The sequence below is a fragment of the Ictidomys tridecemlineatus genome, chromosome 11 (genome assembly GCF_052094955.1).
Source record: "Ictidomys tridecemlineatus isolate mIctTri1 chromosome 11, mIctTri1.hap1, whole genome shotgun sequence".
In the NCBI taxonomy this organism is placed as follows: Eukaryota; Metazoa; Chordata; class Mammalia; order Rodentia; family Sciuridae; genus Ictidomys; species Ictidomys tridecemlineatus.
The window spans coordinates 107,577,145-107,589,548 of NC_135487.1; the positions used below are offsets into that span (position 1 = coordinate 107,577,145).

At 32.2% G+C, this 12,404-nt stretch overlaps 1 protein-coding gene across 1 annotated transcript in view; it reads left to right on the forward strand.

Annotated features, from left to right (window-relative positions):
• The first annotated feature begins 231 nt into the window (after positions 1-231).
• LOC101962886 (bile acid receptor) overlaps positions 232-12,404 on the forward strand; it is a 39,247-nt gene continuing 27,074 nt past the window's right edge. The window contains exons 1-4 of the mRNA XM_005334944.2: positions 232-397; positions 5,467-5,593; positions 7,166-7,528; positions 9,367-9,507. Coding sequence (XP_005335001.2) covers positions 5,503-5,593; positions 7,166-7,528; positions 9,367-9,507 — 595 coding nt within the window. The 5' untranslated portion in view covers positions 232-397; positions 5,467-5,502. The remainder of the gene's footprint in view (positions 398-5,466; positions 5,594-7,165; positions 7,529-9,366; positions 9,508-12,404) is intronic.

The following is a 12,404-nucleotide window of genomic DNA, read 5'->3' on the forward strand; positions in this document are numbered from 1 at the left end:
ACCAATGTTTTGTAAACAAAGTGGAAGAATGTCAAACTCAATAAAGAAAACAAAATATTTATTAAGTCAATAATAAGGACCTCTGGGAGAATATGACCGTAAGGTCCCAAAGGCCTCTATTCCTGACAATCTGGTTGTTTTTTAAAATTTATGTCAGCCTGTAATTGCCCTTGTTTTGACCCAAGAGAGGACTGTGTGGGAAGTTTGTCTTTGAGATAGTGCTGAAGAACTGCTCTGCAGAGTGTCTGGAGCCTAAGTGTATGCAATGTCCCCCTCTCCACCCTTGATAAATAGGGAAAAGGCCCAGTTTGCTCCTACTGAAGAGTGCAGTACTTGGTAAATCTCTCTGTATTCATTGTGTGAGGAAAAGGACAGTCTTTAGTAATATCACCTAAATGTGAGTATTTTGTCTTCTTTAAAATGAGAAAATTTTATAATTTTATGCTGTTAAATATGAATGTTATTATTTTGGCAGTTTACTATTATTAAACTGTAAGATGTTAATAATGTTATTTTTGAAACCTTTTATTTCCACTATTGCAAATTAATTTTTGCAAGTTTGAGTAAGCTGATTGTTGTTACTACATGAAAAGCATTTTCCCTAAAAAAGACATTTAATTAAGAAAAGTAGAATATATACTAATTTGGTTTCCTCCTAACGAATGTCAAGCCAACTTTGGACTATAGTTGGACTTTAGTTGACATTTGATACAATAACCTAAGTTATTCCACAATCTTTATTGTAATATTTGCTAAAGATAACTTGTTTTTAAATCAAGAGCTTATTGAGGGGCTGGAGTTGTAGCTTAGTGGTAAAGTGCTTGCCTGGCACAGGTGAGGGCTTGGGTTCAATCCTTAGCACCATGTTAAAAATTAAAAAAATTAAAGTTAAGTTCTTTTAAAAATAGCTTATCAATACATTACCCTTTTTTTTGAAACATTAGTTTGTATATAAGTTCAAAACACATGAAACGGGGCTGGAAATATAGTTCAGTGGTATAGTTTTCTCAACATGCCCAAGGCCCTGAGTTTAATCCTCAGAACTGCCAAACAAAACAAACAAAAAACCAAAGCCAAAACAAAACAACTTGAGAAATGTTGTGATAAATGTATATTTAGGGAATTATAGCTCTTGAAAATGTATTAAGTTATAAAAATTATCCTACTTGGGAAACAGACATAAAATACTAATTTCATAGCCTTTTATTTTTCTATTAGTCTATTTTCTCTTTTTGCTGTCTTTCTTAAGTTATGAAAATTACTTGACATAATATTAATTAAAAACTTTTTAAATTTAGAGCTGTATATGAAATTGTATGAATCAATTTATGTGAAAAGTCTATAATAGGCAAATCCATGGAGAAAATAGAATGGTGATTATCAGGTACTAGGGAGAAGAGGGAGAGAGGAGTGACTGCTAATGGATATGGGATTTCTTCTGGGGGTGATTAAAGTATTCTGGAATTAGGTGGTAGTAATAGTTGCATACTATGAATGTTCTTGAAGTGTATACTTTATTTATTTATTTTTTAAATTTTTTTAGAGAGAGTGAGAGAGAATTTTTAATATTTATTTTTTAGTTCTTGGCGGACACAACATCTTTGTTGGTAAGTGGTGCTGAGGATCGAACCCGGGCCGCACGCATGCTAGGCCAGCGTACTACCGCTTGAGACACATCCCCAGCCCTTAAAGTGTATACTTTAAAAGAGTAATTTTATAATAAGATCTCGTTAAAGCTGCTTTTAAAAAAAAAGTATATGAAGACTATATGGTGTCAAAAGTCCTCTATATTCTAAAGTATTAACTCTTATAAAGGAACCAGTGGACCTTAATTTGTGTTGTTCAAATATATTCTTTTCATTTTCCTTGGCTCCAATAAGCTCTGACTAGAGAATTTTAGCTCAAAGAAGCCTTACCATTAAAAAACCTTTTTATAATTATATATCAAAGAATAACACTTCCGTGAAAAATGTTTTTATAATTATGTATCACTTTTAGTAGATGCTACTATGAAAACTTAACTGTTTTTCTTTTGAAGCAATCTAGTTTTCAATTGTATCAATCCATGTGATTCATTTATTCATTATTCAAGTGATTTGTATTGCAAATGTAATGTAAAATGTAAAAAATGAGAAATTCTCTAACATGTAGATCTAGTTTTCAGGAATGGATGTTTTTCCTTTCAAAACTCTAGCTATCTGAAAGTTAATTGAGAACGATTTTGATTAAGGAGGAGGAAATGCAAATTTATTTATAGAATTAAGCATTTATTCAGTAAATAACCATTACAACCTGTGAAAAACACAGATTTTATTAAAGTTATATTTGTCACAGAAAAAGCATAGACTTTGTCAAGTTGAACCTCTTGATAAAAAATCCTCTTCTAATGAAGTTATTTTATTTTAAATAAATATTTACTAGGAAAGATAATAAAACAGAACCATTTCAGAGCCATTGAAGCTTTTCTTTTTAATAAAATAGGAAATTTTTGATTATATACTGCTCTGTATTATTAATAGTTTGCTGAAATGTTTTTAGACTAATTTCATGAATATTTTGAAAGGTTTATTTTATTATGCACATGTATTATAGTATTTCTGTTAAACATTTAAAAGTCTGAAGAAAATTTAGCAAAAATCTTACATTAATAATAGTGCAAATATTAATGTGAGTTTGTAAAAAAGATAGAAATTTCATATTTTAAAAGAAATCTTTTTACCAGAGGCTTACTTTTGTATATGTCCCATACATAACCTGGAGTAAAACTAGTCCATAAGCTTATAAAAACAGATCTGTGAAAGATAACATTTTAACACACTTATTTACCATTATTAGAAGGACTTGGTTTTAGAATATTGTTATTTACAATATTTACCTTGACAGTGGCATTACTATAAGATCTTTATGTAATTGTTAGTATGTATTACCATATATTGCCAGTTGTGTTTAATGTACTACTTCTGGTTTGTTCTATATTATTTTCAAATAAACTCTCAGTCAGCAGAGTCTGATTCTAAACCGTACTGAATGCTATTTTAATTTTCAGTCTCCTTCAGATATTTAACACTGTATATGTGAAGTTTAGTGGTAAATTCAGCAAATTTAAAAGGAGAAAGAATAACAACTTCAAATTTTCATGTTCATTTGTAATTTTCTAAGAAACTCAGAAGAAAAGCTTGGGAAGAACGAAACAAATTAAAATTAAACGAATAGCATTCAGAATTGACTTGTTTTAGTAGAGGAAAAAGAGAACTATGTACTAACTGATCAGATTGACATTAGTCCTTACTTTTCAAGGGAAACTTCATGTTGAAAGTGCACTGCTGTTTGGGGCACTGCTCTTGTTCCCACTGTTCCATCCAGTATATACTGTACATGACTGTTATGCCAGTAGAGGACTGGAAAATTCAAATGCTTTTAAAGGAACCTGGATCCTATTAAATGATAAAGGAAACAAATTTCAGAGATATTACTATTTAATCACCTTCATGGATGTATAAATCTTAGTCATGAATCTATCACATTAGTAATAAATCAAAGTAAAACGTTATCCAGTCATCTCAGAAGCTATCTCAGAAGTTTTTCATGTGTGTATACCTTTTAGCATTATTTAAAGCCCTTCTTGGGCTGGGGATGTGGCTCAAGCGGTAGCGAGCTCGCCTGGCATGCATGCGGCCCAGGTTTGATCCTCAGCACCACATACCAACAAAGATGTTGTGTCTGCCGAGAGCTAAAAAATAAATATTAAAAATTCTCTCTCCCTCTCTCTCTCTCCTCTCTCACTCTCTCTTTAAAAAAAAAAAAAAATAAAGCCCTTCTTCTCTTTCTTCTTCTTCGTGCCAGAGATTGAATCTACTGAGTCACATTCCCAACTCAGCACATCCTCTCTGCTCTTTTTAAAATTTGAGACAGGATCTTACTAAATTGCATAGGACATCACTAAAATGCTGAGGCTGCCTTTGAACTCATGATTCCCCTGCCTCAGCCTCCTGAGCCACTGGGATTACAGGCATGCACCAGTATGCCCAGCTTTTTTGTTTCATTTTAAAGATGGAAAATAATCTTTTTTTCTTCTAATGGACAGCATAAAGCTATAAACAGTGGCCTCTATAGTGATCTTTATTTTCTTACAATAGTTTCCAATTTCTTAAACTGGGATTTCCTGTTTAATTCTATTCAAAGATGTAATCTTTTTGAGTTCCTTCCTGCAAAATAACAAAAATAGTTTTCCCATAAGGATAGTCTTATATTTTTAAAAATTTTTCCTCATTATTTTTTTTTTAGTAATGAACTGTTGTTAGTTAAGCAGAACCAAAATTAATGTTTTAATATTCAGCATACCACAGTGCTATGAAAATATTTACAAAGAACTTAGATGATAAAAAAAGTGCTAAAAAAGCTATTGCTTTCCTATTCTTTAATTTCTTCTATAATTATAAAAAAGTTGAAATTTTCTTCCTAATTCATCTCTATTTAGAATAATAATTTGGAAATCAATCATTGCCAAGAATTGTGTTGGATTTTAATACACTAATTAAACTCTCCTAACAATTTTGTCATAGGGTTTTACTACTTTTACACATGAGAAAGCTAAGGATCAGGGAGATACTGGGTATCAAATCCAAGGCCTTCCACATGCTAGGCAAGTGCTCTACCACTGAGTTATATCCCCAGCCCAGGCAGAATTAATAATCCATAAGTGAGTGGGGAAAGCAATCTATGAGGCCTAACTTGAAAGCTTTTTTTTTTTAAACAGAGAAGATTTATTTATTTTTTTAAGAGAGAGAGAGAGAGAGAGAGAGAGAGAGAGAATCTTTAATATTTATTTTTTATTTTTTGGCAGACACAACATCTTTTGTTTTTTGTATGTGGTGCTGAGGATCGAACCCGGGCCGCACTCATGCCAGGCGAGCACGCTACCGCTTGAGCCATATCCCCAGCCCGAAAGCTTTTTTTTTTTTCTTTTTTTTTTAACAAACATACAAATAAGCTTAATATAATAATAATTAGTAAGCTTAATACATTTATAAACAACAATAAATTTGTTATTTAAAAATACATTTTTGTTGTAGACGAACACAATACCTTTATTTTATTTATTTATTTTTATGTGGTGTTGAGGATTTAACTCAGTGGCTCACACGTGCTAAGCAAGCACTCTACCATTGAGCTATGACCCCAGCCCAGTAAACTTGCTACGCTTTTACAAATAACATTAGAGCTGATAATGATGATTACCTACCAAAATTTATTAAGTTATTTGTAAATAGCTGAGCAATAAGAAATTGGCAAAATTAAATAATTTGATGCTTAGAGATATGAAAATCATCATTTTGTCAATTAAAGTATAAATATAAATTATGCATAAATTCTGCTAAACTATTTTTTTAAAGTACACTATACTATCAGATCATACTAATTTAACAATCACCTGTTCAAATAGTCTGTGAAATTTTTTTTCTTCAGGTTTGATTCTGAAAAGTTCAGCATTGCCTGAAGTGAATGAAGCAGTGGGAATTGTACCAGAGAATGGCAAACACTTATGTTACTACGTTTGATGGGTACTGTCTTGCTGAACCTATGCAGTACTATGGTATGTAACAAAGAACTAAAGTAAAATAGTCAATAAATATTTTTATAGGAATTATGGTTAATTAAAGATTTTTTTAAAAAAAGTAACAAATGAATAAATAATTTTCTACAGGAAAAAATAATTTTAAAAACCAGTAATATATTATTAGTCCAGAATCAAAGGTAAAGAGGAAAAGATGTAACAGTTTAAAATTATACTCAATTAAAAAACTGGAGTTATTTTTAGGAGTTAGTTGAAGTTAGTTTTTATGCAGTTTAGTAAATGGAATTCACAGTAATATACTTGAAATTTTATTATTATTTATTGTTATTTAGCATACTTGAAATTTTAGTCCTAATGTAAGATTCTTGTAAAAGGGAAAGAAAGAAAACAATGCAGAGACAATAGATTTTTTATTTTACTTTTTACAAAAAGACCAAGGCAATAATAAAAATTTCATCTTGCCATTTTCAAAAAGTAATTTAAACTGTTTTCCATGAAAATGGAACATTAGGTAGTGTTCTACTGGGGTGAAAAAGACAGTTTTTTTGTTTGTTTTGTCTGTCATCCAAGAAGGGTCTTCCCCTTCTCCTCTTCCTCCTCCTTCTTTCTTCTTCTTCTTTAAGCCTACATTGTTTTACTTATAACCTTTCTTCTTATATCAGGCTATTTAGTATTCATTCAACCTTTAGAGTTGTATTGGATGCTCTAAGATTGTAAATGACTTATACGAAACAATAGAAATTGTACTGTTTACCAATCTTTGTAGTAAAATTTTTGAGTAAGAATAAGTCTTATCACCAGGTGATTAAGCACCATGAAAAGTACAACTATTACTAGTTACAGACATGGAACAACTAAGTATCCTGGGGTTCTGTTGGAGCCAATATTTTGGATTTAAATCAATAATTCTAACAAAAGCAGGAAGTAAGTTGGTGTTTGGGAACTTCTGATAATAATAATGATATACAATAGATATCAATTTATAGTTTATATATGCTTTTAACTATCATATTTTATTTCATTCTTTTTTAAAATTTCATTCTTATATAATCCTGCAAGGTAGGTGAATTTTTCCCCAGATAAACACCAGAACAAAAAAGAAAATAGTAATTTAAGTTAGGCTATAAGTGAAAAAGGAGAGTATTGATATATTAAATGAGAAGTTCAAACAAAAACATTTCTTAACCATATAAGCTAAAAATGTATGTTAGCTTTTCTTTCTTTCTTTTTTTTTTGAGGGTGGAATAACTTATTAATTCACTTAGTTTCTGACCTGTTTGCACTAAGACCAGTATAAGTGGGACAAGGAAAATGTAGAAGATAGGGAGCCTCTTCTTCCATTTCGAACTCTTCTACTAAGAAGGGAGATGGAATTGGTATATGAGCCATTAGGAAACTTTACCCTTTCTTTAGCTCCTGATCAACCTCTGCGTATCTCTGGGATGGTAACATTTATCAATATATTGCAATGGGACATAGTAGGAATATTAAACTCTTTGTTGAGCATGAAATATTTTGAAATTTGAAAATAAATTAAGAAAATTTGACTTTTTACTATTTGCTCTTTTTTTTTAAAAAAAATAAAACTAGATATTTTGCCAGAACAAATTGATTATCAGCTGTACAACACTGATTTTCAAGAATCACCTCATTGCCAGTATTCTACAGCTCAGTTTCCTCCAGCTCTACAATCCCAATCTTTACAAAACCATTTCGACACCTATGGCGTGGATCCACAGTATAGTGGTGATGGACAGTGTGGACTTGATTCTTGTGAATTAAATAAAACCACTTATGTGGTTGCTCACAATGTTGAAGATGGATACCCTGGAATAAAAAGATCCAAGCCAACTTGTTCTTTGCAAATGAAGGGACAGAAAGAACTCTGTGTAGTTTGTGGTGATAAGGCATCAGGATATCATTACAATGCACTTACTTGTGAAGGTTGCAAAGGTAAGGATAAAGTTAAAAGAAACTTGAAATCTTAGTGTTCACTGAAGAGCCATGACATCCTAGGCATATGAGAATACTTTTCCTTTTAAAGTGTGAAAAATCAAATCAGAATGAGCAATGGCATGTTTAAAGTGATCAATCAGTGGTATCAAAGACATAAAAATAAAATATAAAATTTAAGTTCAGTTTTCTTTTCATTTTTGCTAAGGGCTTTTACATTTAAATATAAAATTCAATATTAATATAACAGAAAGATTTCATATTCCTAGAAGAATCTGATGCTGGAATAGATCTTTGAAAAAGATTTGAATGTTAAACATTATTTCTTTTTATGTGGTTGATGTAAGTTATGCATTTGGAGAGGATTTGAATTAAGTGACTTTCAATATTCTAAGCCTATTTTTCTTTTCTATTTCTATTTCTCTGTGTGTGTGTGTGTGTGTGTGTGTGTGTGTCTGTGTGTCTGTGTGGTGCTGGGGATCAAACCCAGGACTTTACACATCCTAGGCAAGTGTTCTACCACTGAGCTATATCCCTAGCCCCTTTTACCCTTTTATAATTTATTTTTTGATACAATTTAGTCTCACTAAATTGCCCAGGCTAGCCTCCAGCTTGTGAACCTACAGTCTCAGCCGCCTGAGAAGTTGGGATTACAGGCCTGTGCCACCATTCTTATCTTGAAATTTTTTTTTGAAGAAAAATTGAAGGTCTGAAAGTGAAGACCAAAACTGACATCTGCAAAGAATGAAACATTCTTTGATTTTGAACAGTTTTGAAGTACTCTTGCACTTTTAAATTCATAAATGTAGGATTGGGGATGTATCTCAGCAGGTAGAGCACTTGCCTAGCATAAATACAAGGCCCTGGATTTGAATTTTAGCACTGGAAAAAAAAATCAAGGTTAGGACTGAATCTAGAAATGATTAGGCCAATATGGCATAGGTATAAATATTAGTTAGAGGTCAAGTTAAGTTTTATTTTCAGAAAACTCTCAACCTATTTCTTCAAAGAATAGCCAAATGAAGACCACAGAGAATGAGCTTTGTAAATAGAACAGTGGGGCAAATGTGTGCCTACTCTTGAAATGCAGGGTTTTGCTATTAAAATTAGGTTAAAAAATGAGGAGTAGTTCTGAAAACCTAAACTAAGACTTAGTCAGGAGGGCACTGACTAAGCTTAGTAACTTCACTGTGTGAAATGGAAAGAAGAGGAAGAGGTCAGGAACTTGCATAGAACAAGAAATAAAGGAGGAAATGGGAAGAGGAACTGTTTTTTTGCAAGGATTAGGAAGTGAAATAGAAAACCTTCCTTCCTTCCACCAATTATGAACTCTTTAATGTCTTAAACCAAACTAGCAGCACTTTCTCTTCCGGGGAAGTACAATAACAAAGGTGGTGGTGGTGGGGGTGATGGGATATGGGCAGGTATGAAAGTATGAGAAAAAAGGTTTTTCTTATGGTTTTATTTACCTGATCACATATTCTTTCAAGAGACCAGTGAGAGATGCTTCAGGGGAACTTGATTATCTGTAAAAGTTTTAAAAAGGCTTTTAGATGATACATTATAACTATTGTAAAACTAGAGTCTCTTAATGTGATAGAATTATTTAGTTTAATTCTCAGGTGTGTGACTATTTAAAGGCACAATGTTGGGATAGAATAGATCAATTAGGAAAAGATCAATTTTCCAGATAAATGCATATTAAGCAAAAACTTTTTGTCAAGAGAAAAAAATTTGAGAAATAATTTAGTTAACTTAATTATTTACTATAACAGTATATATTAGTAATAATGACAATTAAAATACTTATGATAAAATCTGAAAAATTTTATTGTTAGGTTTTTTTCGACGTAGCATCACCAAAAATGCAGTATATAGTTGCAAGAATGGTGGTCATTGTGAAATGGACATGTATATGCGTAGAAAATGTCAAGAGTGCAGACTGAAAAAGTGTAAAGCAGTAGGCATGTTGGCAGAATGTAAGTACTATTGTGTTTTTTGCTTTGGTTTATTTTGTTGAGGGAATTTTAAATTTTCTTATCTTATTGAGAACTTAATGCATTCTTCAAGGCATAATTTTGAACATTTATATATATCGTTTAGTCTACTTTTCTGGTAACTATACAACTAGGATAGCCAATTATCAATCTGAATATTTATTTCCATAAATCCTACTCTATAACTGTGTTGCTCTAATTTTGGAAATGATCATATTTCATCTTAATTAGAAATTCTTTTATTTTTATGTTACCTAACCTAAAGTTGTAACTATATCTGTAAAGAGCAGAATTTTAAGTTAGTAATTTTCAAAATCCTACAGGATAACTAGATATGTAGAGCTTCCTAACAATTAACACATAGGTGTTAAAAAATGCAACTGCATAGGCAGAAGAGGGTATAATCCACCACCTATCTCCCTAGGACTGAAGATTGAACTCAGGACTGCTCTGCCATTGATCAAAATCTCCAGACCTTTTTATTTTTTTGAGACAGGGTCTTGTTAAGTGTCTAATTTTTTGAGTCTCTTCTATGTTTACTGTATTTTTTGCTTTAGTTAAATAATGTCATTTAATCCTCATAGTAGTACTAAAATTTTGGCAAAATTTTCTGAATTACTTCCCATTTTCTCTGGCTCAAATTTTCAGACGATTTTCAAGTTATTTTTTATAAAGTAATATTAATGTTTTCTTTTCCTGTCTAATCTAGTGTTAATGCAAACCTTTATTATCTTATAATTATGCTATTATATTATTTTCCTGGACATTTCTCCATTCTATGTAGTTCAATCAACCTTCAACTTCCATAATAATCTTAAGTTGTAGACAGTTACCTTCTTATTGCGGCACCTCACATAATGAAAAGGAGAAAATAAACTCTCTGATGTCCCTTCTCATAAGGCATTAATTTCATCATCAGGGCCCCATCCTTGCAATTCATCTAAGCATAATTACTTTCCAAAAGCTCCATCTCCAGATACCATCACATTGGGGATTAGAGCTTCAACATACGAGATTTTAGGAGATACAATTTGGTCCATCGAAGTTCCCGATAAATTGTCTTTGTGTGTGTGTGGGGGGGGGGCGGGGGGGTGATGAGGATAATAAGATTGAACCCAGGGGTCCTTTTTGACTGAGCCACGTCACCAGCCTTTTTTATTTTTTATTTTGAGACAGGGTCTCACTAACTTTTTTAGGGCCTTGCTAAATTGCTGAAGTTGTTCTTTAACTTGGTATCCTCCTGCCTCCCCTCCTGAGTTGCTGGGATTACAAATGTGTACCACCATGTCTGGCTTCATAAATTGTCTTGTAACGTATGTCTGAAAGCCTATATAAAAGGAAACTTGTATTCTTCTGTGTCAATTTATAAATGAAATCTTCCTTCCTTTCCTTTAAACTTGAATGAATTATGCAAAGGTCAAAGAGACTTGATATGAGTGTAGTTATTATGATAGATGGACATAAACATTATTCAGATATTATTCACATGCATCCAGATTCCTGCCATAATTATTAGCTCTTTTATGTTACATTTACCCTTAAATTGACCTAAGAATATCCAGTGTTTAGTACTTTGATTGATGTTTTTTACGGATCAATTGGTCATAATTGGCCATAGAATCCTGCTCAAACAGGTCTGTAAAACATTACTTCCTTTCTTCTGGAGTCTTTTTTAATTTATGTGTTCTTTTTTAGATATACATGACAGTAGTGTATATTTGACATATGTATATGAAGTATAATTTATTCTAACTAGGATCCTATTCTATAATTATATAAGATGTTTGAATATGAGTTTCCCTGATGGTATATTCATATATGAATATAGGAAGGTTATGTCCAATTCATTCCACTGTCTTTCCTATTCCTACCCCTGCTTCCCTTTATTCCCTTTTGTCTAATCCACTAAATTTATATTCTTCCTCCCAAACCCCTTGTTACATGTTAACATCTGCTTATCAGAGAGTACATTTGACCTTTGGTTTTTGGTGATTGGCTTATCTTTTGGTCTTAATTCCCTTCCCACATGATAATTCTTCAAGTATTATGTCCCTCGTGAATTATTTTCTCTCTCTTTATTTATTTTTGTACCAGGAATTGAACCCAGGGGTGCTTAACTATTGAGTCATATTCCCAGCCATTTTTCTTTATTTTTATTTTGAGACAGGGTCTCAAAAAAGTTGCTTAGAGCCTCACTAAGTTGCTGAGGCTGACCACAAACTTGTAATCCTCCTGCCTCAGTCTCCCAAGTCCATGAAATTACAGGTGTGTGCACCTCGTCTGGCTCTCTCATTTTAAAGTGCCACGTCCATTACCAAATATATGGTACTCAATGTGTGGTCTTATATACAGAGTGGAAGTCAAATACTTATATCTTTTTAGTTACTATGAATATATTAAAATAGATTAAAAGTAGGGCTGGGATATAGCTCAGTTGGTAGAGTGCTTGCCTTGCATGCACAAAGCCCTATGTTCAATCCCCAGCACCACACACACACAAACACACACACACAATAGATTAAACGCATGTTGGTTTTTATAGGTGTCTGTATTATTGATCCATTTTTGTCTGTTTTAACCTCAGTTCAATGTTAGTAGCTCAGCAGGTCTAGACCCTAGTATTATCTCATGTTGAGCTAAGGGTTGACAAACTACCTTCCTTTGCTTTTACATCCACAATTAGTTAATTATTAATTTACTCATCTCTATATAGCTTATTCAGACTAAACTCAGGGAAGCATAGCTTTAGGCATGATGAATCCTCAAGCATAGGCTGGTAGAAGATGAGAGGAAATAAATTAGTGAAGATTTATGGCTGGGATGAACAACCTAGGAGGATCCTTGAATATTGAGGGATGTTGGTCAATTTTTTTCTTTCT